This window comes from Dinoponera quadriceps, unplaced genomic scaffold, assembly GCF_001313825.1.
Source record: "Dinoponera quadriceps isolate SergipeBrazil2010 unplaced genomic scaffold, ASM131382v1 scaffold365, whole genome shotgun sequence".
NCBI lineage: Eukaryota > Metazoa > Arthropoda > Insecta > Hymenoptera > Formicidae > Dinoponera > Dinoponera quadriceps.
In genome coordinates, this window is record NW_014554573.1 from 101,208 (window position 1) to 128,951 (window position 27,744).

At 45.4% G+C, this 27,744-nt stretch overlaps 1 protein-coding gene across 1 annotated transcript in view; it reads right to left on the reverse strand.

Moving 5' to 3' along the window:
• Positions 1-3,329: 3,329 nt before the first annotated feature.
• LOC106752093 (insulin-like growth factor-binding protein 7) overlaps positions 3,330-27,744 on the reverse strand; it is a 50,881-nt gene continuing 26,466 nt past the window's right edge. Inside the window, exons 4-5 of the mRNA XM_014633507.1 lie at positions 13,277-13,495; positions 3,330-3,433 (exon numbers count right to left, since the gene is read on the reverse strand). Of these exons, the coding sequence (XP_014488993.1) occupies positions 3,330-3,433; positions 13,277-13,495 (323 nt within the window). The remainder of the gene's footprint in view (positions 3,434-13,276; positions 13,496-27,744) is intronic.

Consider the following 27,744-nt stretch of genomic DNA (forward strand, 5'->3'; position numbering starts at 1 on the left):
GTTCAATCTACATTTAATTATTTGATTCAATTAATTTACATGTAATTATTTAACTTAACTAATTTACATTTAATTATTTAACTTAATGTAATTTTACGATAATAATAATAATATATAATTTAATCAATAATGTAATTAATTATATAACTTATTCTGTTGTAGATATAATATGTGAGATAAGCAATATATTAATTAACCTGATAAAGATTAAAGTCTGAATAAGGTAAAAGCGACAACACATTCTCACCTCTTTTTTCTTTGATGTTGAAAGTCTTGATGGATTGAAGCTCTTAAAAGAAATGATAATAAAGAAAGTGTAAAGGTAAAAAGTACAATTATGTATCCAATAATGCTGTGTATCAACAGAGATTTAAATTTATATTCAGTGCATAAATAAGGCTAAACACAAACGAAAAAAAGCCTTGACAAGATGGAACTTCCGGCTTAAATAGCATTATTAGACGAATGCAAATAAGCACTTGCAAGATTTATATTATTTAGATTCTAAAGCCGATATTCATAGGTCTGTAAATTATTCACGGTCTTTAATAAGAGCATAATTAATTATAAATTCGTATTCAAATACTGTTACCTGAGTCATTCAATCAACATTTTTAATTATATGAAATAAGTACATAGAGATAGAAATTGACGAATAATTATAGGTTAATAAAGCTATAGAGTTTATTAAATCATAATGGACTATAAATATCGGCTTAAATTTCGATTCGGATATCTCCTTTTTCTCATTCGTCAAACGTCTGTTACAATCGGATACTTTCAGTACGTAATAGATGATTTCACCTGGAAATATATGATATGTCGTTATCCACGTTTCGGCGTGAAAATTTCGGCTAAGAAATAACACACTTGGATTTGCAGCGTATTTCAAAAACCGGCGAAATATTTGATCAATCGACGTGAGTGACAAGTAACGCGTTGACGTGCGTATCGCTCGTCGGCTCGAAACACAATGGGATGCTTAGAAAGTCCGCGATACGCGAAAGTATGCTTGACCGCCACGAAGGTCAGGAGTGTTTATTGTTGTCACCACTCGGCCACTCAGCTGCGAGCGACGTCGGTCGGCGATTGAATGGGGATGACATTGTTCGTCTTACCGATTGTTCTACTACTCTCGTTGCGTCGCGTATTTTTCGCGACCGAATCGATCTTTTCCGATCACGATTCGAGTCGACGAGCGTTGACCTCGTCGGTTAACCAACGTTAAGATTGCGGGCGTTATTTTCAAAGTTAATTCGCCTCCAATGTCGTCCATTTATCCCGGAAATTCGGTCGATAAAGCTCCAACTGCGTGTAATTTCAACGGTAAGTCGCCGGGCGCGGAAACGAGACGCAAGTGTGACCTCCGCCCCCAAAGTAAAAAAAAAACCGAAAACTACCACTTCAATTTCACGCTACACACGCAAAAGTGTAATTTTTTAACGCGCCTCGCCGCGCCGGAAATTCCCTGTGAAAAACTTTGGCCGCAAATGTGCCACGATATACACGGATATCCCTCTTTGTTACGGCGGTCCGACGCATCGCCCTCGAACTTCGTCCTCTTCTCCCGCAGTTTGTTACGCCGCTGCGCTACCACCGCGAAAGAGGCTAACCGTTAGTCGTCTAAAAAGGAAAGTTCTTATCTTCGCCGCCCTTTCGTTCTTACTCCGCAGCGACGAGCGCAAGGGCCGAAAGGAGATAGGGAGGGAGGATGCTCTCGCCTAACAAATTAAATTAGCCGCTCCCCCATCGCGTAGATCTCGACCGCCGACTGCTTGACCCTCGCGAACCCTTTCCCCGATCTCTGCGAGATAATTCAATTGCACGGGCGAGTCGCTTATGTGACTATCTTGCCTGTTACCGTCGACGGAAGCGGCGGTTATTCGCTTCCTCGCGCTTGCACCTGGCTTGCGAGGTCACCCGACGTGGTAGATGCGCGACGCCGATAAGAGAGATAATTAGCAGCAACGCGCCGATATCGCGGCGAGAAGAATTTCTGTTTAACCGCGATACCATCTCAACGATATCGGCTTGACATTGTTTCCTAATTCGGACGGGCAAATTCAGGTCGCCTATCTCGTCGGGAATCTCTTACTCGCGATTAAAATGTCATTTAATGAGCGTACATTTTGCTGTAATTTCAATTTCGCCGGTATTGTATGATACCGATATCGTTGATATTACGGAAGGGTAGTAGTCAATAATGATAATCGTTGCACGAGGGGTGAGTCAATAATTATCCGCGTTTGCTTTATAAATTTCTGTAGGTCGGCACATTTTTTCCCCCCGAAAGAATGAAGAGACTCGCGACACATTGTGACCAAATTGCATTGGAAATCAAGGGGATTTCATTGAGAAATAAAGTGTTTATAGATTTTCTACAAATTAATAATAATATATTAATAAATTTTATAAATGGAATGTGTGTGGATATATAAATTATCGAATTACCCTCGTATGTTAATCATATAATAATGTTTTATGCACTTTCGTGGCTTCCTCTCTCTCTCCCTCTCTCTCTAATTCAGACGGGAAAAGAGAAAAATGGAATTCGCGAGAGGACATTTCGTCGGAAACTCCCACATACACGCGATCATCCTGCGTAAGTAAACGCGAGAATTATAGAGGTACGCTAAAATTATCGGCGGCGATGGCCGGCCGTAAAGAGAGAGGCAATTTTTCGGTATTTTGCATAATGCGCAAAACGGGTGGCGGTAATGTAAATGTTAAATAATTGTCAGTCAAATAAGATTACACTTTGCCGTTTCGTAAAATGCCTTCATCACGCGTAATTGCATTTGTCTGCGGCGGGCGGGGCTGAATCATTAGCATTTATGAAAAATGGATAAAACGATATTAATAAAGTCCGATCGATGCGAAACTACGCTAATGGACAGAGAACATCCGTATACTACCGTCTTCGTGTCGTCGGGCGTAAAAGCGGCGGGGCTATTTCGCTCGGTCAAGGATGTCCCGGTATCGAGGAATTAGAAGCCGGGTTATATGCAGGAAACGCGAAAAATAAGTGAGGCAATCTCGAGCGAATTAAGGTTGCCCGATATAGCGCTTTGGTCCCGCTGCTTTCTTTCGGCCGATCGATACAGGCGATGACACGGCATATTTGTTTATCGGCGAAAGTTTTCGACCTATCCCACCAGCACGCTTCCATCACTCGCACGGGCGCGTTAATGCCGAGAGTGGAGCGCGCTGTTTAAAGGACGCGATACGGTATCAAAGGAAGAGTCACAGCGTAGTTCGCTGCGATGAACGTAAGCGTATAATTTCCCTTTAATCCCTTAAACACGATAGCGGATGAATACTAAACACACTCAATTAAAGCCGTAGCTTCGCGAAAACTTTTGGAAATTGGTTGAAAGTAACTCACCCTCCATGGCGGGTCCGCTCGGCGTGTCTCCGGAATTATAGAGGTCATCTGGAACAGAAGTTAGAAGTTTATCAACTGCGGTACTTACCCGTTAGACGGATACTGGGCGTGAATTAATTAACGAGTACTTGCGAAACACTTCATTAGATTAAACTTAGATAGCACTCTCCGGCCGCGTCCATTATTTCGCGCATCGGAGATGCCTGAGCGAGTCGTTCGATCGAGAACTACTAATAAACAAAGTAATTTTAGTCCGTAATCACGTTCCCGGTAATGGACGGCGTTGTAAATACAATTTGGCCCGATTAAAATGTCAAATCACGCGACATCCGGCCGAGTAATTGGCATCGATCGAAAGATGAATTCATGAAAGATTGCTGAACTGGCGGGGATACGACGACAAACAGTGTAGAGAGTAAATAGAGTAAGAAAAAAATCCTCAATTTTAATCCCATCAAAGAAATAATTGATTTCATCCTGGTATCCCACGGTTTCCAAATGTCACATTATTTTTAATATGCGATTAAAGTAGGTATATATTACGTAATACCTGCGCAACGGCGCGTAACGACTGCATTAATATCGTTAGAAGGTTACAGAATGAGCATACTGGGAATATTCCACAGATGAAGCATCTTTCCCGTTCTTTCTCAAGCATATTTACCGGCGATAAACGCGACACGGTCAGCAGCACTGTTAACTTGTACGGCTTATTAAATACCATCGCTATTACCGGCATCGACCAGCATTACACATTACGAATTTGCTTAGGAGTGAGCAGTTCAATATTTCGCGCGACCGCGAACGTTTGTTACACAAATATCCGAATGGATCGCCGCCGGACAATTAATATGGCGAGTAAATTTTACACAACATCGACGCGCGCGCGCTCCAGACAAATATCGAATTATCCGGAAGTGTGGGCAGATCCGCGCGGATTATTTTTCCTCGGACGGCTGTCGCGATATTTGTTGTTAGCATTTGTCCCACCATACAATCGATCTTTGTCGCAGTGTTTATAATTTTACGAAAAAATTGCCGTTTGATATTTTTCGCTCCGCAGATCGCAGCTGCCATATGTTCGAAGCGTGAATATCAATGGTAACAGCGAAAAAACTTATTTAAAAAAAAATTTCCGCATTGATGTTTCTCTAACGCAAATTTGAATCGGGAACTCGATTTGCAGTAAAATATTTCAGTTTATATTCAACATAAATGTTTTACGCTGACATTTGAATTTCGCGATAGACTTTGTTAACAATGTATAGTGTTATATTCCGAGCGTTATGTTATATCCCGAATTCCCCAATGATCCTTCAAGTTCGACGGAATTTGCAGGATTAATATAGGATCGAAATTTCAGCTCGGGTTTCGCATGAACATTCCCTTCCATTCTTTAGAATGATTCAGTCGTGTTTCATCTAGCACTTACTTTGTGTTATAATTAGTCTCTCTCATAATCGTTAACATCCCTTTCAAAACGTTCTTAACGTTTAATCTAATAATCGTGTACAGAGACGCGACAATCGCTATCGAAAAGCGAATTAAATATTTAAACGTTCTCAAAAATAACATAACATCAAATATCGTACAATACATTGCGAGTTAAATATACTTGATCTCACTGTTGGGACTTTTGGATTTTCAAAATAATTAGGGAATTACTTCTCATTGTAATCGCCGATATGCATCACCTGGTGAATATTTAAAGTATTGCATAATTCTCTCTTAGAGCCTATTTTAATCTCCTCAGCAAACGTGTCTATATTTCAACTGCTTTCTCTTAAGTTTCGCTTCAACTGGACTCGAGTTATGTAGGTCTCGGTCCGCGTTGGTGTTCAGCGCTATTTCGGGTTACTTTACAAGATTACAGAATACAGAATAATAAAGGGAACACTGGAACTAACATCGACTGTACCGGTTTCTGATAAGTTATTCACATCGCCCGTGCGCCGATGCCGCAGATTACACGTTTATGTTGTGTGTTAATTTTGCGTAATCTCGCGCGCATGAGGCGTAAATCTATAAACAAGAGGCTTTAACAAAATTATAACGGTACTGTCCTTGTTTCCAAGATAGCTTGATAATTTATCCTACGTAGGATGCACTTCGAAGGTCTCCGCCGGGGATTAAGTTGAATCTAACGATCAATAAAGCGTTCACGTAATGACCCAATTATTAAGTTATCGGCTGCTGAAGTGAGCACTGGGGAGGAAGATAGATAGATAGATAGATAGATAGAGAGAGAGAGAGAGAGAGAGAGAAAGGAAGGGAGAGAGATAGAGAGAGAGAGAGAGAGAGAGAGACCGTAAAACACTCGTCTGACGGTCGAATGATTGGTTAGCCGTGATCCTACACTCTGCACACCCACATCCCGCATAATTAGATCATCAAATGGCGACACGGCATCTGACATTTTTAGATTGGACTTGACCGTATACGAGAACGATCGTTGCTCGATCGCGTCCGACCTCGTGTTCTCGCAATTGCGTAGTAATGTCGAAACCTGAGGCTGAACCGACGCTGAGAGCGTGTTCTCACGATCGCGCAACTCCGGTGACCCGAAATGTGATTGAAAAATTATAGGTCTCGCCCGTCCCTAAGAGGGGTACGTCTAATAATAGGTACTTCGAGGCAGGCTGTTTTTAATCCGCTGACGTATTTCGTAAGTCGAAAATATAAGAGGCGGTTTATAACAACGAACGGTGGGCTCGTTGTTAGAAGAGGATCGTTTCGCCCAGAGATAATTCGGTTTGTCGAATGGAAGGAAGGATAACGAGTACATCCGTAACAGTTCGGATACTTGGCTGTTTGCGAGAGGAGATTCACTTGCTCTCGCAAGTTCACCAGAGTCGATTCGTATCGATCACTGAAACGTCTCGATCGTTATTTCGCGGATGTTGCTCCGCACGTTGCGAACGTCGTTTCTGCGCGCGTAAGGAAAAGGTCGCGCGTGCAGAATTGACCGTTCACCCCTGGAAAGTCTCTCCCTTACTCTTTCAAGGGACGTTCGCGCGGCCTTCGAAATTCTGCATGTAGTAAAGCGGAGAACCGAAGGTATTTTCTTAGGACCTTGCCGAGTCAGCACTTCTAACACAATATGACTTTACGTTGTTTCGCCGTACTTCGAGAGTAAAAAGCGATTGGATCCGGGACGTGAGAGGAGTACCTATGAACGAAGACGAAGCTGCGAAATTGCCACGGATATAAAGGATGTCGGGGAATGTCCCGGAATGTTTCATAAACGCTTCCGTACGATACGTTTACGCCGTGAGACGCGCGCACGCGAACGGACGAAAATATACATTTTGAATCCGAAAACGAAGCGAAAACGGAGTAGTAAAAGCGCGTCGTTCGTATCTTCGTGCTGCGTGCGATAAACCGATCGTATTGTTTCCCTTGGAAAGTTCTGGAACAATCAATCATGTTACCGCCGAAGGAGAGACGAGAACGAGTCCGAACAAACTTTTCTTATTAAGGTGTATTAATAAATTACATAAAAAAAAGTGCTAGATTCAAGAAAACAATATTACTCCAATACTTCTTAGCAAATTTTCATTTGATTTAAATAAATTTTATTTGAGTCAAGTAAATATTTTACTTGAATGATTTATTTACTTGAGAAATACATTTAAATATTACTTGATCCAAGTAAAAATTCTGGAGTATCGGAGTAATTATTTATCTATTTACCTATTCCTAATAACATCATCGCTTATTTTATACGGAAATGTACAAGTCCGTTTATAATCTTGGAAACTGACGCTGCGGAGTACGAAAGTTCCTTCAGTAATCCGCTCCGGTGAATCGTAAAGGAAAAGAAAAAAAAGAGAAACATTCGGGAGTTCAGCCGTAACATTGGTGTTTACAGACAGAAAGATTCTCGGCAGAATCCAGCGAAGCGAATCGCTTTACCTTTGACCCGTATCGCGAAAAACAAGTAATAATTACGACGTTTCACCGCGTATTCGACAATATAAGAATTTTTTTCCGTTCCTCAAGGATTATTTAAACTTTATCGCGCAAGATGCTGTGAACGGTGCCAACGGCCACGCTGCGCAAAGTGAAAACCCATTCGGACGAATTCTTGCCTTGTGGCATTTAATTTAGCGCCCGCGCGCTAAGCACATCGCCAAAGTTTTATTAGTTTCCGCAATACGGCCGGCAATTCGCTTCATATCCCGTAAATTAGCGTGTCGGATAAGTTCGCCATAGAAACGCGACGACGACTAGGTTGTTAGGCTACGACGTAAAATGAATCGGGCATAATGGCCCGACATAAACTGAAAATTGAAGGTGTTGCAAAGTCGATCTCGGCGCCAAACTTCTCTCGCCGGGAGTGTAAATTCGCGTCGTACGCGTTATTAAACGAATTAATTTCTGCTAACGACAGGTCGGCAACGGCAACGAGCGATTTAAGCAATGTATATGTATGTATATATATATATATATATAAAGGGCAACTTCGTTATTAACCCATTGTTATCCGCGGGTTTTAATGAGCAAATAAAAGATGCTCGCGCGGAACATTAGCTCGATATAAATCTCTGACCCCTCGTTATGATCACGTTTTCGAAAACACGATATTGTTATCGTGACGTTCATTAAACGATAAATAACGCGGTATTTACCGCAGCTATATTTAATAAACGCGAATGCGTTCTATTTTCACAAAAACGGAAATATAAAGCCGTGACGTAGTCGTTCGGTAAAATTAGTTTTCTCGTGTCCTTCACGTGAAAAAGGAAATTTCAAAATCGGCAGTCTCTCTCTCTCTCTCTCTCTCAGTGTGAAAATGGCAGTCCGCCGTATTCCCGTTTCCTTTTTTACGATCCTCTTTATTCCAGGAAATAAGTGCACACTCGAGGAATTTCGAGATCGAGCGGCTGAAAACCAATAACTGAATTATCCCGAATTAACCGTCTAATGGAATTTGGTTATATTTTCGCGCGGGATAAATTCGCGTGTAAAAATCGCCGCCGTACAAATGTATTTTATAAACGCCCGTACGTATAAACGTAATGGAGGCACAATGCGGCTCCGATCGGTGCAATGTCGTCCTATGTATCGGTTATTGCACGTTATATTTCGTAATATCCTCCATCGCGTCGACTCCCGAAGTGTAACGCGTCGACGACGAAATCAATAATTTTTTTTTTTTATTTCATTGCGTTCAGTGAATAGTGACGGGCATTGCACTCAATTAACCGGGGGCAACAATTACTTTCAATGAGGTTCGATAAAGTCAGCGGACCGATTCAACGAACGTCAGTTTATTTCACCGCGAGAAATGATATATCCGCCCGAAATGTGTCTCCTAATTCAAATTCACTTTCCCGCGCCGCGAATGACGCCCGTTCTCGGCGATACTCGCGCTGTATCCGCGAGTTCCGCCAAAATATTCATCGCGGGAAAATAATAACGACATTCGCGTTGCGCGGGGGCCATGATAAAACGCGTATTTTTGTACAAATGGGCGAGTTAAACGAGCTTCAGCCATTCGATATTTCGGGTGACCACACATATACACACATACAAATATACGCACGAACGCGCAGAATAATGCCGCTACACGTCGCGGACAATCGCAACGTGAAATATTTCAATGGGAATGCACGAGAAAGCGCCACGCGGCACTCGCGAATAATCACAGTCGTTAATGAACTCTTTAAAGTGCAATCAGTGTATTATCACTGAGAAATACTCAATAATTAGTGGGGGGGAAGGAGGTAACATAGTTATAAATATGAAACTGTAAATCAGAAAACTCCTCTGAAAATGTCTGTCAGTAACAGCGATGGTTTTCATCAGGGAAACCCGACCTACAGAAGCAGCGAAAGAAGATATTATTTATTACTTCTTGTTTATTACACAATAAAAAATTTTGTAAAAAATAACGATCCACTAAAATTTCTGTGTTATTTTAACATGGGAACATTAAAAAATACACAAATACATGTTAACCGTAGAACACTGAATTCCAATTTCATTACACTACGTATATTCGGCTACTTTTAACTATCAATAGCTCTTCATAAAGTGGATATTTTTGAATATATTGTTTTTTAACTTAAGCGACAGAATATCGGGAACGCTTTTGTGTCACTGGAATTACGATTGACGTTAAAAAAAAAGTTAATTATGGAAAAAGCCTGAACAGAAATTTCCTGAACCACAAAAAACGCTATTTACTTAAAAAAATTACACTTTTTTACAAAGCCGTATTGTATAAAAGGAATAGTCATTTTTTTTAAATAAAACATGTAACTTTTCAGGAAAAATAAGAAACAATGATATGATACAGCACCCATATCACGTCCAAAACAGATTTCCTTGGCGTCCTCTCACGATTATCGGTAGCGAACACTTACTGATTACCGGGTGCAATACCGTTTTACTAATTCAATTAGTGGCTAATTTCCACTGATTCGACTTAAGAGAAAAAAATATACTTATGATAATTATAATGATTAAATTAAGAGAGAATAATAATTTGTCAACTTCGAGCCCGAGTCAACCGCTCCTCGAATCCAACGAGGGAAAGAGTATCCCGCGAGCGGCAGTTCATGATTCTAATTTAGAGAGTGCTATTCGTGCGCCACGGTGTACCGGAACGAACTTGGTCGGCCGGTGCCTTTGTTCCTCTTTAGGACTTAGAGATTTTACTCGTGTACTTAACTCGCCGGCAAAGGAACAATCCGTCTGCCTTCTACCTTTATAGAACGTACGCGATTAAACTTTTCTCAACGAATCGAATTTAACTTTCTGCACCGGCCGGGGTAACTACTTTTGTTACTCGCTCACCAACAACCTCGTTACACGTTGAACACCGCCCACTATGCCGAGATGGACTTCTGGAAAGTTGCACCCAAAGAGGGAACGAGTTAACTATTGATTCTGAGCAACTCCGAATGAGAGAGCTCTAATCATAACTGTTATGGAGTCGCCCACGCGCAGTTGTTGCTCTCGACGTGAACGGATATTGAAGGAAAGGACGAAGAGGATCGGCGCACGTATCCGACGGTCAGTTCGAGCTACGTGCGTTGTTACACACTGATAAAGTGCTCCCCTGTCCCCCTCAAAAACGGACGCGCCGTTTCTCCTTCTTCCTCCGGATCGCAATTTTGACGACGGGTATTCCTCCTTTTTCCCCTCTCGCGTGAAATCGAGTTCTAATTTAACCGTAGAACATCACATTTCCTGCCAATTCTCGATTTCATCACACTGGGTATGCTACACCCAGCTACACTGCAAATCCAAGTGTTTTATTTTGCTTTTAAGTGTGTCGGTTGTATTTTAGCTGAGTTTTTTCTTACACATTTTTCGCCGTTTTAAATCACGTTATTTGGCACGATTGAAAGTGTTAACTTATAATTTAACACAATTAAACGTTTTAAATAACGAAACCGGCATAAAACATATAAAAAGAGCTTCAGTCAAATGTGTCATTTTTAGACGTTTATACATGTAAAAAAAAAACACTCGAATTTATGGAGTACTTTCAATCATCAATAACTCTTCAAAAAGTGGATATGTTTGAACATATTTCCTTTTTAATTTAAACGACAGAATGTCAAGAACACACATTTGTATCCAATAACCACTGTGTAATTACGATTGACGTTTTAAAACCAGTTAATATCGGGAAAAAATCCGAACAGAATTATCCTAAATCACAAAAAACGCTGTTTGCTTAAAAAACAGGAATTGCGTGCATCAAAATGTGATATTCTTGAGTTAAACAGGTCGAAAAAACTTGTCGCTTCCGACCACTGCGCCTTACCTTAAACAAGTCCAGACGTTCCCGTCCGAAGCGCACGGGAACGTCTCAGTGCGCGCGACGTCGCGTGCGAGGCATTCGATCACATCAGATTAATTTGCGCGCTGACGACTTGGGTTTATCAGGAATCATGTCGCATAACCGAGAAATCCGTAAAAAGTCACTCCGAGTTACCCGAGTGACGCAATCTTTTTGCTCACGCGGTTGTTTTTGTGCATTTTAATCAGAAACGACGTGGCCGATAACGAAGGTACGAACGACGTTGCGTCACGAACGTGGCCTCCGGCTATGTCTTTTTCTCATTACCGGTATACCGTCTGTATCCCCTTCGGTCTGGCTTTCCCGTTTTTCTTAGTCGTTATCTTCGCCTCTTCTCTAGTATTTATGTTTTCTTTTCATTAACGCCTCGCCATCGTGCGCGTACCCAACACTGTTCCGCGCGTATCTCATTCGCCTCACCACCGTCCTTGCCCCTTTCTCTCTCTCTCTCTCTTTCTCTTTTTATTCAGACATTAACGCGCTGATGAGGGAAGACAACCGAAAAGGTATACATGCATTCCGAGTAACGAGCGATGATAAAAATATAGCGGTTAATATTGAGCAGGATGAGACCGTCCAGCTCTCGAATGACGGCTGTCAAATCGCTATTCTTTCATCCTCGAACCGGTTTCCGAACGGCCGACTTTTTCCCCCCTGTTCGCAACGCGCGAGTGCGGATACAGCTGCAGAGATTGATGCAATAAACAACGTTTTAAAAAAAATATTTCGTCTCCTCGATACGAACAAAGACTTAATACGAGTGAATTAAGCGAAATAAACGAAGCCGCTCGTAATTGATCGCGCGTGATTAACGTCGCGCCAATGAGTTGGCGCAATGCAACCCGAGAAGTCGCGCTCGCGAAGTTTTAAAGCCGATCAGAGCGATTGAGCTTGAAACGTACGTACTAATGCGACGAGGAGTTAATAATTTTTGTCAACAGACCGGTCGGACACTTGACGAGGTAAGGAGACTCGTGTGACTCGAAAACTTTATCGGTTATTATTGCAAGTACGCGGCGCTGTGCAGGCATTAGCGCGCGACACCATTCGGACGATCTCTATTCCTGGCCCATTTGTAAACAGCGACGTTGCTCCTTTTTACGCGAAATCGATCTTGCTTTCTTTCTCTGTCACGTCAGCGATTCTTACCGTGAACGCGTGGCATGCGCATGCCTGATATAGATAAGTAATGCAATAAACAGTAATTCTGTACTCAGAAAGAGAATTAGCTATTGGGACATATATATGTGCGTATGTACATGTGTATAAATGTGTTTCGCACTGTTTATATATAGTATAACCAGAGAGAGAGAGAGAGAGAGAAGGAACACAGCTAAATAAACTACTTAACTACTTATGCTAATAATTTCAACTAATAAACTAATAAACTTGTACCTCATAGCAAATTTATTTGATCCCTAATAACTTTTAACAATGATAATAAAGTTCGAATTAGCTAGTAAGATTTAGTTAGTATTATTAAGTAATTTCTCCGAGTGTGTTGGCTGCCACTCTATATATTCGTCGGGACAGAATAATTATGCTGTATAAATCGCAACTGTGTTTCTAATTAGTGAGATAACAAACTTTTATTCTTCTCTCCTTCTCTTTATCTCTCTCCCTCTATCTTAATAACTTCATTATACAGAAATAACGCCCTCAGAAGAAATATCTTAGGACGATAATAAAAGCACCACCCATCCATCCATCCATTCATCTATCTCTTTAAATCGATATCGATTATTCGATAACGGCTCAATCACCGTTCAATTTTCACAGAAGCTTACTGAATCGCAGCAAACCGTTGTACGCGTGCGCGCGAACTTTCACCGATTACACAAGTTTCCGCAGCGGGTCTGACGAACACGGATAATTAAAATTGATAGCCCGCGCGTTACGCGCATTATGATCGATTCCTGCCATAGACGCAGTATAATCCCCGCCATTTGACGAATCGGCCGTGAAATTAATTTTGCCATTAGTGCACATTATCGCGCGCCGCTGTGCCGCGCCGCGTCGTATCGCGCTGCGTCCCATACATCACGCGCTCATATGCAATGAATGCGTCCTACCGTAAGCAATTTTCGCCTCCAAATTGAGCTTGCACTCGTGCCGCGTCATGTACATGTAGGGCCGCGGCTCACCCGGACACCACGGCACCGACGGACCGCAAACGCATTTGCCGGCGGCCGCCGCATTTCCGGCCCCGGCTCCCTCGCCGACCAGGTTGCAGCCGGGACCCGACATTATCGGCCTGAGCGGACAGTGCCTCCTCCATCTGCCTGGGATCTCTGAAAAACATAAAAACAGGCACCACGTGAGTCGCACGGATTATATTATCTCCACTCCTCTATTATTCAGAAGAATAATCTTTGTGAATTGAAAGGAAAACATATTGAATAGAGGGAATCTTATCCTCAAACTGGCACGCAATTCTCTACTTTAAAAGTATCGTTCTTTCCGTCCGATATTTTTTCCTCTCAATTCGTACAAATTATTCTCGAATAACCGGAATATGATATTTTCAGCGGAACTATATAGAATTTTCTCCCGTGTCGGCTTTTACCTTCATATAAAAAATTATATATTTTTACTTATACCTAAGAATATAAGTTTCGAATTAGTATTAATTCTTTCTTCGTGTATTTCTTTTGACTACAATCTTACAGTCGAACATAAAAACAATAGACCTTATCCGGATCATTTATTTGACGCTTGAATCTCATTGCTCAAGGACCCCAGAAAACATTTGCTTCATAAAGCCGAGCATACCGCCCGGAGGGTTTGACGCGCTGATTAATATCTCCTGAACTCTCGGAACTTTTCCACCGGCGGCTGTTGTGTTTGCATAATTTTAGTCATTGTTGCCATATCGACGACAGTTGTAGTTGGAAATAATGCAACATGCAACATTACGCATTGCGTTATTATTGTATTATTCCATATACTATGTCGCATTAAATTTGACATTATCATATTCTAACTATTAAACACATTATATTATCTCTACGAGATTTTTCGACATAGAATTGTATATCGCTATTAATATTATTACCATAAATCGTAATTAGCAACGGAGGATATAATATGCAGTAGCCGTGTACGATTTCAGGCGGACTCCTTCCCAAGAGCGCTTTCACCTCCATTTTGACAAATTGATTGAAAATCGGGCCACGATAGCAGCGAAGAGCAAAGCGAGTTATCGTTCGGAGGCGAGTCTTTTATTTATTGCGAGCCGATTGTGAGTAATTGGCAACGGCAGAGATTGGACTCGAAGTCGCAGAGATCGACGGACGGAATACGCGCGATAGTCCCCCGCCGGCTAAGCTGTTTTTATTATTCAGCATGCGACAGCGATTGAAGCTTTATTATTTAACGAACGCCGCGACGTTTGTTATCTTTTTTTCGCGCGCGCGCATGCGATGTAATTTTTCGGCAAACGTAACTCACAAGTGAGACGGGAATGAAAAAAGAGCTGGGAGGGAAGAGGGGCCGGAGGAGGATTGAACAATGTGTTTACGTTATCGCAGCATTGTTTACGCGTGCACGCGCGCTTATCGCGGAATAGCGTGTAATCGAGTTAATTTTGCGTCGAGATAGCGGCGCCATTGTCGGTAGATTATTACGATGCGCATCGAACGGTGAGATTGAAAAACTGATCTCGATTGGAAGCGAGCGAACGCTCGCTCGCACGATACCGATGAACAATGCTCGGGATTTTTGCACGCGCGCGGGAGAGCGTATTCCCGTCGTCGGAAGAAAAAAAGAATCGCGCGTGGGTTCCGGTCGGTGTCGATGCGCGTATCGACGTATCGTTCGTACACGCTCAAATTCCTCTCGGGCTTTGCGCGCGGCAACTTCTCCCGCTCACATCGCCGCACATCGTCCGCTATTCCGCGCTCGCCGATCAATGATGTTTTATACCGGTCGTAATCCGGATTACTACGCAGGCGTCATTGCGAGAGAAAAATCCCACGCGAGAGACGACGCGGTGTAACGCGAGATTGCGAGGGAGCGCGCGCGCGCTCGTAATAGCGCTCCACTCCGGCGAGTCCGGCGAAAAATTCCAGGATCACGCATCCGTGGCGAATTCGCTGGCGGAGCAAATCGAGCATCGATAACGGCGCAATTACAAGACCGTCAACATTACTAGACATCGTGCATACACCGCTTCATCGTCGTCGTCGTCGTCGTAGTCGGTCGGGTCGAGACGGGACGAGCGGTGAGTACAGTTCCGCCGATACCCGGGGGAGTATAATGCGGTCGCCTAATGAGACGTGGTGTGTACCCGGACGACAAATTCGAATTCAATTGCGCCCGCCGCACTATCCGGTCACGGTGACCCGGCGAGAGGAGGTATCGGGAGAGCGTTTAAACGCCGCCGTTATTTCCAGGAGAAAGGAGAGCAATTAACTTACACCGTTCGCGTGAAATAACCCCGCGTCGCGGGAGGGAAAAAAGGAAAGAGCGGAAGAGAGAGACAGAATAGAGTGGAGGAAAAAGGAAATAGAGTGAGAGCGCGCGACGTCGACGCGGGTAGAAACGGAATCGGGACGATCAACCAGCCGGATGGTAGAATCGAGGCAGCGGGGTTATTCGACACGAAGGGCGGTTACGACCTCGTGATAACCCGGCCCGTGACCACGATGACCTCCCCCCCTCCCCCCGCCCCTCTCTCGTTGGCCGTTCTTGCGATCGATAAGTTTAATAATCCATAGACGAGCTGCGGAGAAAATCGAATTTGCCGATCGGTTTGCCCGATCGGGCCTCCGGCCCTCCTAAATGCGAATTCATTTCGAGCTAATGGCTAGAATGCGCTCCCGTCTAATTGCCGGCGGCCGACCAGATATGTACGCTGCAAGTGTGCGGAATGGTAACTGAACCGCGCGGCTCCGCCGTGATTAAGAAAATCGAGGGTATAGCGGCGCGCGCGTGAGAACGTCGTCCCAAGAAAATGGGGGCCCCCGCAAAACGACCGGTCTTGAGTGCTCAGATTCACCGCCGAATCGCGCTCTTCTCCTGCGCGATAACGCCTCGGAAACGCGCAAACGTGCGCTCGTCTCTCGACGAGCTTCTACCGTGCCGAAACGATTCGTTGTGCACTCATCGTGCGATTTCTTATCTTACGCGAACGTCTCTGCAGACACCGAATCGCCGTGGAACTATTTGATGAAAATTTTTTTCACCGTAAAAATATGTTGATATATATAAGTACACATGTTATTAATATCCACCAATAAATATTTTTCGTTCTTTAGATTCTTCTTCACTCAGTTTAAGACTCTACGAGAAATTTATTTTTCTCTATGCTCACTGTGTGCCACGAGTGGCGCGGAATTTTGCCGGAAAAGTTTATCGTAATTCATATCATACGCGATGTTTAAATCCGTTAAATGTTCGACGGGACAGCAGACGCGCGTAGAAATATCTCTCGCAAATTCTTGATGCGCGAATAATTTTATACGCTATATCGAAAAAGCCTTGTTATTGCGGGGCGATTAATTAATTTATTCCGACGACGCCGCATCTGTCCGTGAAGAGCCCGCGGTTTGCCGCGATGAAAAACGCCAGGTCGCCACTTCTGACGCAATTTCATTTCGAGTTAATGGACCGTGCGCCCGACCACGTCAATTGGCCGTGACCGTTCAGGATGCACATTTCCGCTTTTACGTACACTACACCGGCGATCCTGGACAGAATAGCGACACGAAACGTTTCAAGTGCGAGGATGCGCGCCCGGTCATGCAACCGTGTAACGCGGACGCGCATTCGGTCTTGTGTCATTAATAATCTGTTAAACCGTTATATTTTTTATAATGCGTCAACTTACACATCTCTCTTTCTCTCTCTCTCTCTCTCTCTCTCTCTCTCTTTTCGGGAATTCTTTCAAAACGGAGAGATTTCGTGCACAGCTCGAAAAGGCGTTTGCGTAAAATGAATTTTCGGCGGGCTACTTCCGCGCGTCGCCGTGAAATTTTTATAACATTAATGAATACCTACGTCGGCCGGCGCGTATCGTTCTTATTCAAGTTGAATTATTAAAAAGCTGCATGACGATGTGAACAACGCGTTTGCCGTGAACGCGATGATTTTCCACGATCTCTCGTAACGCACTCGCGAGATTTGACCTAGTAATATAAATAATACGTTGTTTCATATAATTTTGATGAGAGTGTAATATACGCGAGCACACACACACACGCAAGTTATTATTACCGTGGCGAAAGGCACTGTAACTCATGCGGTGTACGCCGGCTTATACTGCAAATAATATTACTCCGGCCGGCTTAAGCACTGCAAAGTAATCAACGAATTGATGAATAAATCCGTAATTACCGGAGCAAAAATATCTCGTTCCATCCATCGACGAACGTGCCGGCGCGAACTTACGTGCTACGTTAATTTTCGATAATGGAGATAGGGGATATCGCTCCGCGATCAACCGGTGTTAAGCCGCCGTGTCGGTCGTTGAGCTATTATTAACGTAAACGATCAGTGCGCGATATATCGTGATAGATATTTCGCGCTCGCTTTCTCTCTCTCTCTCTCTCTCTCTCTCTCTCTCTTTCTCGACGACGTCCGACAGTACTTTTTTACATCGCGACGAGCCGAGTAAAGCAGAACGAAATGTAGACTCCAGGATTGCCGAAGTAAACGAAGTTGCGAAAAATAATGACGTTCCGCCTAGCCGGTAGGTAAAACCCGCCGACGAGAAACGAGGAGCAACTTAATCAACCGACACGGGTGTATTAAGGGCGGCAGTAAAGAATCATGAGCCCTTGGAAAAACGTAAAACTGCCAGGAGTTACCGCTGGATTTTTCACAAAATCCCATCTGCATACGTAACGCGCGGAAGACGGCGCATCGGAACGCGCCCTTTTGCACGCGATGATGATTCAGGGCTCCGACACAATGAAAGGGATGAGCAACGAGGAATTAAATTAAAGGAATTAGGAATAAGCTATAGTTTAAAATAAAATACAATGAATAGGAATAGGAATTTTTATTATAGATCGAAGCGTGGTTGTCCATACGTCGAGTTAATTTGCTTCCAATTCCCTGTATTTAATTCCTCGTTTCTTTTATTCCTTTCATTGTGTCTCAGCCTTTATTTTTCCGCGCGTGAGTACGCGTCTATTCGCGTCCGCAGAAATATCATTACGCGGTTATTTATATGCGCGAATAACGAAGCTACTTCACGGTGTCGCATATCTGGCCTTTCGACGATAAATTATGATGATGATTATTATTAAAGCTTTACTGTTACACGAGAGTACTGTTACATTATAATAACAAGCGTAGGAGACAAACTGAAGCAACTCGGCGTGCGATAGCATTCAAAAGGCGAGTCCACGGCTGAACAGCTGTCACTGTTGTTCGACAATGCATAAATCGATGATGTGTTAGAACAAAAGATATATTTACAGTAATCTAATCAGCGGCACTGAGTGAAATAAAAAGCGAATACTCTCGTCGCGCTGTGTTTATTCCCACGCGAGGAAGAACCGGATCCGTCGATGAGACTTTCCTTCGGTTTTTACGTCTCACCTTTCACGTTTGCGTGATAGAGTCGCGTAATTTTCCCTTAACGGTCGTGTCGGATCGGATCGTAAAACCGGTACACATGATAAAAATTTCTTTCCGTCATTTTTCTACCCTGTTTTTCGCGTGACTTTCTAAAAGGGAAGCCGCGGGGGAGCATATGCCCCGTCGTCGAACGCATCAGGCAGAAATAAAAGATTCACGGGCCGAATGGGAGCGGGGAAACCCTAAACCGTGAGTATCCGGCTTCAATATTTTCTCGTGTTGCAAGGTGAGATACATAAAGTCGGCGGATCGTCGAAACGCCGTCGCAAAGAATGCAGGAACGGTGTGCCGGGTCTCGAGATTTCTTGACCTCGCACGATGTGCAATGCGGCCTCGTGTTTCGGCGTTTGTCTGAAGCTACACCCACGTTTTATCTCGTTAAATTGAATTTCGAATCCCCTCTCGAATGCTTCTCTCATAAACTTGACAATAACCCGGGCGAACTAATAGTAAAAAAATCTAGTCCCGCGCGCGTGTATCGTCTCTAAAATATCTCCTTTCAAAAATGTCATTCCAATCTCCGCAAGAAAGAGAGAGAGAGAGAGAGAGAGAAAATGTCAGCGCACATATACCATGAGAAATACACACACACACACACACACATTCGTGCGACTGAATTCTTTTCCTCATTTTCCCGGGGAGAATGTTCCGTTTAAATGGTAACGAAAAGACGAGTGAATGCAAATTTATCCGACGCTGATTCGATCGTTGTCGCCGAGAACGTTGCGTTCGCCCGTTAATTTTTCACGTAAAATGAGGAAAATAAATCCTCTGCACAGAGAAAAATTAGTTTTAAATTAAGAATAGATATATTCTTTTATAAGAAAAATATATTATAATTTCCTCAGAAGATTTTTAATCTTAATTTAATTTTATATTGATGCAAGTTTTATTTGAACTCAATTCATGACTAAAAGTCTTCTAAGAATATTATAATATTCTTGCTTATATATGAAAATATCTATTCTTGATTTAAGATTTCTAATGCTCTTTTTCTTTCCCTCTTTCTCTCTCCCTCTTTCAACTATTTAAGAGGGTCATCCATACAACATTCATAAACCGTCTTTCCGTTATAAAATACATCTCTTGCACACTTTTTTATTATAGCATTATCAAAGTTACCCGTTATTATATTACAATTTATACATTTTTTTCTCTTACTAGCATTGTTAATGATTAATTTTCGTTCAATTTTAAATATTAATGATTAATTTTCGTTCAATTGTAAATTTACAAACTAATCTTGTAATGTTCTTAGAAGGCTTGCTCTTGAATGATTAATAAAAACTCTTATCTATTTTTTCTCCCTACCCCTCCCCACCTCTCTCTTTCTCTCTCTTTCTAGTGTGCGCCAGTTGAAATAAAAATTCTGTTCTCCCGAGCGTTAGAATAAACCGGGCGAAAGAGGAGCTCGGCCCGTACACGGGCGGCAGTTGTTTCTGCAGCATGCGTAATGTATGATACTCGAGAAAATTATGGTACGTTTAATGGACGCGGCACATCACGACCTCGTTGTGACGTAGCAACGTCGATGAAAACAGGTATATCTCTGGCGCGTATGTACCTTTGACGGCGCGTGCTTGCGTTCTCGACGAGCGCGCGCAGGCGGCCTGCGTGCGCGCGCGCATACACGGTTTAATTTTCTCTCGAACGATGATAGCGTCATCGCGCCGCTTGTGCGCCGCGTTGTGCGCGTCGAGTGATCAATATTTACAGAATTATTTGCACGATAAAGTAGATACATAATACTGCATAAGCGCACTTTCAGCGTACCGAATTGGTTTACAAAAGCAAGCGAAAGCGGCTCGCGAATGGAAGTGCAGCAGCTTTTGTAAACTGAATCAATCCGCTCAGCACGACCCCCGGGGTCAAGTGCTAATGTAATATTAAATGTGTGCCGTACGTTCGTACGTTGCAGTGCGTAACACGATACGGACATTAGCGTAATTATTTCGACGATCGCGCGGGATCGACGGAAAGTACCGTCGATACTTTGCGCCGCGCGCCAACTCCGGCGTTGTGTTTCGAGGCGGACATTATAACCTCGGACCGCGCCTGTATTTGCATTCGCGTGACCGTCTTCTCGCGCGCATAATTCCGCGCGGTGTTCCCGCCGATAGAATTTTTGAGCGGAGCGCACCTGGCCGCGCGTACGGTGTGCTCGCATTTCCTCTTTCCCTCTCTCTCTCTCTCCTCTGTACACTATCAGTTTGCAAATGCATTTTGTAGACACTCTCTCTCTCTCTCTATTTCTCTCTTTCTCTCCCCGTCCTGACGTAACATGGTGCAGGCGTATTATCGAGCGGCGCTTGTTTCTTCGTAAAATCTCTTTTAATTTTTTATCCGAACGCTGCAAAAACGCCCGAAGCAGCTGAACAATTCATGCTATTCCGATAGAAATGAAAATATAATACAAAACTCTAATGCGAGCGCAGCATATTTTATCACGGGTATCCTCCCGCGTCCGTTCCGCGGGGAAACTACGAGGTGGAATCTTATCGATCCCCTCTCCCGAACAAAAATACGTGCAATCTTGAATATAATATTCTGTACGAGATCGATCGGTCTTGCGGAATTACTTGGCCGCGTGGATCCTTCGCGGTGATCGTTCGGACAGACGGAAAGAGCGACGGAAACGGCGATGCTCCACGGCGTTTCTTTTCGTCTCTTTTCCGCGAGAAGTTGCGAGATCTCAAGCTCGTTATCTCCGGGGGGGGGGGGATTCCGAACATTTCGACAGATTAGCGCTCATTCGGGTATCAACGCTCGGCCTGATTTTCCCGGATGCGGGCGCCGAGATCCTCTCTCGGGGGAAACTGCTGCGTTGCGTCCTAATTAACTGGTCGAAATCGAGGTTCACCTGCGAGCGCGGTTATGTGAGATCCGACCGGATCGCGAAATCGTCATTAAACACTAACTATCCGTGCTAATCCCCTGTCATTATGGCCCATCCATCAATTTTCCGCGGGCACGCTATCGGGTTACGGGCGATTTCTATCGGGGCACCGCGGCACCACTTTCATTATCGCGTTGTCAAGCGATACGTTCGGTGGCGGTAGCGAAAAACTGTTGGAAACGATCCAGCTCACGTTCGGTTATAACTGGACGGTCTGTAACGAATCCTCCGTACGTAACTGGCACATATCTTATCTATCTATCGCGAGCTCTCTTTCCTTCTCTCTCCCTTCCTCCATCTCTTTTTCTCGTTTCGGTAATTATTTCAATCAGCCCGCGACCGCCGAATTAAAAACAATAATACTCCTCGCGGTCGTATGAAACGATAAATTACATAATAAGTATCTGTGAACGAAACTGATACACGACGCGCGATATCCGATATAATTATTTTGCAAAATAGGTCACAATGCAATTTGTTGTGTTGCACGTACACATACAAACATACACGTTCGATGGTCGATAGTAGGGTGGCCACTTTATTTCTTGAATTATACGCGCCCGATCTTTGATGTCCGCACGAATAACGGATTTTGTCGCGAGCACTTTAAAAGCCCGCGCTTTTGCATGTTCCTCTTTCCCTCTTTTAATGAAAACGCTGCTTTATCACGGCATCGATTTCGGCGCACAGGAGCGCACGTCCATCGCGCCGAATTTGTTTACAGGCTATTTTGCCGGAGAATACAGTCCGTCGTTTGTTTTCGATCGCTTTGTCGGACGGCGCTCCCGCCGCGGCGTTCGCTCGCGTGCACGTAGAGACGCGCGTTCGAAAAAGCCGCGTATAATTTGGAAAATAGAGCGAAGGACCGTCGGTTCTGAAACTGCAAAATATTGTCCTCGGCGTTCGCGCGCCGAGACACACGCGCGCGCGAGAGAGAGAGCACACCCACCCACCCACGGGAGGATCGTCCGGCGATGGTTTCACTTCCTTTTTCCTTCTATTTTTTTTTTTCATTCACCGGTCGCGTCGGGCCGCGTCGGCTGGCAGAGAGTCCCGCGAGCTTTTACGACGCAACAAAAATTGCAGTTTGTCCCGTTTCGTCGCTCGCCCTATCAGCGTCCTATCAGATTTAAAATCCCGGCAATCCGTCCGGGTGCGCTATGCAGGCCATTCGCCCGCTCATCCTCCGCCCCGCGCACACGTCGTTCCTGTAACGTGCCATATCTGTCGCGTCGCATCCCGTGTCTCCTGCCAGCTCACGAACCGAGTAACAGCGCGCATACGCGCTCAAAAACGTAATACAGGTCGATGTAATACGGGCACAGCTTGGTCGGACTCCAACGGGTTCGCGCGAAATAAAACAGCCAATCGATTGCGCACACGTACAATCGCTCACACACGTGCACGCCGTCACGTACCGACGACGACCACCACCGATGGTCGGGATGCAGAACGAATCTCTTGGCTTAAAGAACGTACTGCGGGAGTGCTTATAAAGCCAACCCCTCTCAGATGCGGTTCCGCCAGTGGTAATGACCTATCGGTTACAAGGCGCCCCGCTTGCGCACCGTTAAAAGAAACCGGACCGGTTACATCACCTCACCTACACACCGCGCGACGGTAGAAAAGAAACGCGGTATGGTGTAACGGTATACCCCGATTTATCCGGCTCTCGCTCTCTCTCTCTTTCTCTCAATTAAGGAGTGTCGTTAATTAAAGATCGGAGCGTTTCTAGGATAATGACTAAGCCGTGTATTCTACGAGTTCCGCGTGAATATTGGTGCTTCAACCTCGAGGTCACGGAGGTCCGGGCTCTCTCTCTCTCTCTCTCTTTTTTTCTCTTTCAGTCTCGGCGAAGCGTGCGATATTACCGCTCTCGCGAATCGTAAACTTTGGAAACCGAGCGCAATTAAGTGCGAGCGCGAGAGCGCAGCTCCTTCGCGCAGCCGAGGGAGCGATTTGAGAAAGAGGGTCAAGTATTTCATTAAAAATATGTAGCTGCAATTACGTGTCTCTGAGAACAAACGCGTTCCCGCGAAGGAGAGGAGGAAGGGGTGAAAAGTTTTTAATTAACACTCGCTGATAATAATGCGCGAGCGTATTTGCATGCGCGCAAACGTGTGTGTACAAAGAAAATGTGAAAAAAGAAAAAGTTTTCGAGATACTAAGCGATTCTTTTAACAGTTTCGGCATAGAGACGGTCCCGTTTGCGGCCGTCACTGAACTGGGAAGGACTTAATTCCAGGCAGGTAAATCCTTTCCGTCCCGCCTAAGCGACATATTTTATACATTGCGTGCGCGTGTACACGTCGCCTGCAGGATGTAAAGCGAATCCTTGGCTTTAAGGCAGCGGTACGTGCGAGTCGCGACGCATTTATAGACCTTCCAGCCGTCCGCTGCATCGCCGCGCGGAATGGTACCGGTGGTAACAGTGGCCCGGTATTTCGCGGTTGCGACGGCAAAATAAACCACCGAGAGAGTTCCTTCCGCCTCTGTTTTATATCTCGCAACGCTTTTATCTCGCGCTACGTACGTCCAAGAACGTGACTATTTAACTTAACAACGCGCGTGTTACGTCGCACGCGCCTCTCGTCCGGCCCGGTTGTGAACGCGGAACTTCTAACGATGAAAGAAAATCGGTCGAGTTCGTCGCTAAGTGCGACGCTATGTTTGCTCTGGAGGGGCGCGACGCGAAGTTATCAGGAAATCTCTCATCTTCAGTCGGCAAGTTTTCGTAACGATCAAAGCGCACGCGGAGAGATTTCGCGTGCGCGTCGAGAGCGGAATCTACAACGATAAATTAATTAACGGCGCACTGACAGAAAGTTATAGTTTCCGCGCAAAACATACCGTTTATTCACAAAAATAATCAGGAGAATCATTTTTCTAGTAAGTGTTACTGTAATGTCAAAGATCACATATAATAATTTCGATAATAATTCCGCTACAACCCAGCATTACAAACTTTTGTAATAATTTCTGTTACAATATTTTTTCCGTATTATTTGGTACCATAGACCATTTAAGTAGGCGCAAGCCTTAAGAGCGTTAAAGCGGCATATCGAAATCTCGACTGGGGATCGTCGCGAATTATTATATCGCTTTAAGCACTTGTGATCGTTACAAGCTCTTACCGACGGGAACGACGATACGTCACCGGGAAAGCCCGCCGCGCATTAACCCCCAAGTTTTCCTCGCCGTCTACTCGCGTTTAAGCCGCGGTTCATCGTTGCCGCGAGAGCACTCTCACGCAGCGTTATCTCTCCCTATTTTTCCAGATACATCAGCCCGCTCGCGAATATATTATACGCGCACCGCGCCCTGCGAAGTTGTTGCGCGCTCCGAATTTATGCGCTGCTCCCGTCGGGCCAATTTTTCAATCCGCGCGCCTTATCGTCCGCACGGCCAATCCGGCGTCCCCGCTTTATTTACCCCTGGGCGCACAATCGCGGAAAGAAGAACCTTTCCTTACATTGCGACGTCGGCGACGATGGTGGCAGCGGTTATTTACTGCGCGCAGGCATTTACCGACTCGCCCGCTTTATAGACTCGCTCCGTGCGAGACGACGTTCAATGATAATGGGCTTCGATGGTAGGTAGGTAGCAAGCTAGCTAGCTAGCTGAGTAGCGAGGTAGGTGGGTATTTTACGCCGGTGGTCTCGCGGCGCGAAATAAGGGGGTGCTTACACCTCCTTCCGCTTGCACTCTCGCCGCCGCCAACCGGAACACGCTTCGATCGGCACGCCTATTCGCTCCAACGGGAGCGGAGGGGGGTGGTGTGTATCGAGCTTCTGTGGTGCCATGTACTCGCGACGGTACACCGTACGGTACCGGTGATCTATGGGGTTATCGTAGCCCCGTGTGTGTGCGTGCGTCCCCCGCACGCGACGAGACGCGCGCGCGCACATACCGATGCGAGCCGCGTTGGTAGCATTGCGAAGGCACGAGCTGCTGCCCACCCGTCCTACCTACCTACCCACCTAGCTAGCTAGCTATCCGCCGAGTAGTTCTCGAGATTTGTTGCTTGACATTGAGAAAGTGGCTGGTTCGAGCCGCTGGTAACAGTGTATAACCTCCTGCCAATGCGCCGAGCCGACAGCTCTCGCGGCCAACAATCGCCCGCCGGGAAATATGCAGTTCGCCGCGATGTGTTGTAACCTACGCGCACGTACCTACACCGACCTACCACCAGTAAGCACCACCGTTGTTCCCTTCGAGACTCGATCACGCCCGAGTCACGTACTTACGTTAATCCCGGTGCTGCAGACGTACCGTGAGCTTCGCAGCTAGGGACGGTTCCATCGCCGCGCATCGCAGCTCTGTACGCGCACACACTGCATTCGCGCGCATCAAGCTGCACCCGGCTACTCTGCGCGGGGATCTCTGGAAATAATCCCGCTTCAGGAAGAGCGTCTCTCTTTCTCTCTCCTGGCCTCGGATTCATCGAGTCGAGTACCGAGGCGCGCCGATGGAGTCCATTTTTCCTCGGCGAAAATTCGATGAAGTCGCGACGAAGAGGGAGGGAAAAACGAACAGGGAACAAGTATCGTATCCGCCGAGCGTCCTTTACGCGCGCGCACGCCGGCGAAGGACGGGTATAAATCCATATGATCCACGAGATTAATACGAACGACGGCGGTATCTCTGTATAAGGCCGGCAGGCAACGCGTCGCCCGGCGGAAATTACTGTTTATACCAGCCGCTATTACAATTTGCTCTCGTAACATGCGCTCGGGGAACCGGCCGGCTTGTTGCCGGTTTATTTGATTTCCAAAACGAGCTTCCCCGTGCGCGTACGGGAGCAGGATCGACCGGAGCTTCGCGAATTTTACCTCCGCAACAACAGACACGCGCGTGGAAGAGAGTCGCGCCAAATATCACGGGAAACTCTACCAAGCGCGCGCACAGTTTTTCGCACAGCTCACACGCCGATCAATCGGCGCGCATCCGCGTAATTAATTAATGCGTTTCCCTGTGAGCCGTAACAACTCCCGCTAATTGTGGAAGCGACGATAAACACCGGTAGTATCGGGGCACACGCCGAGCCGATTTACTGCAAGCCATCGCTTTGTTTATGAATATTTCAGCAAAGCACACCCGCCGCCCGTTACCGCAAATGTGTGTGCGATCCGGCTACATCGGCCAATTGAATATTGCACTGACAAGAGAGAGAGAGAGAGAGCGGCGAAAGAAGTAAGATTTGCAACGACGACGATAACAACGTTATCGTTCCGCGCATTGTCCGTACTCGACGCCATCCTGAGAAACGGCCGGATCTCTCTCGCGGAATCAGCGCGAGCACGCGGGAAATTCGTCCCGTTTCGTTTCAACTCTAGCCGCTCGGAAAATTGGAAATTATTCGATCTCGGGATTCCGATTGAGAGAAAAAACAGCCACTTCTCAACGAGAAACATCGCGCCGTGTTCCGTCAATCGCGCATCAATCGTTGAGCGAGCGGCAAGCGTACGTCAAAGTCGCCCTTTTGTATCGAAATGATTGCTTCGGGGAACCGTGATACATGCCCTTTTTGCCTTGGCTCGTGCAGCGGCGCGTGAAACGCGCGCGGATCTTGGGAGCGCGCACGCGCGAATCACTCTTTCTCTCGTTGCCGGTGCACGCGCGGATTTTTGCCCCCTGAACTACTTCGACGTGAGGGAGGGAGGCCAGAGAGAGATTACGATAGGGTAAAAGCGCGTAAAAGCGACCGAGCGTGGCTTTTCGTCCGCGTATGACAATTACTGTTGGTTGTATAAAAAAAGGCGAAACGGTGGAATGAAAGAGAATAAGAGAGAGTAGCAAGGGAGAGGAGGGGGAGGGGGAATCTCGGTATAAAGGTGCACAGAGGCACAATGGCTCGAAGAGTGCTCGGAGCGGCTAGACGTTTGTGCTTTACACGCGCGAGCCAGCGAACGAGCGAATGTATATGTATGTATGTATGTATATTCGTGAATACCGGCGCGTTTATTACGCAGCGGCTCCGCCGTCCCGCGCAGGTTCGCTTCTTCGATACAAAGTTGGTATTTACTCGTTATGAGCCGGCCGTCGGTTTTTAGGTCA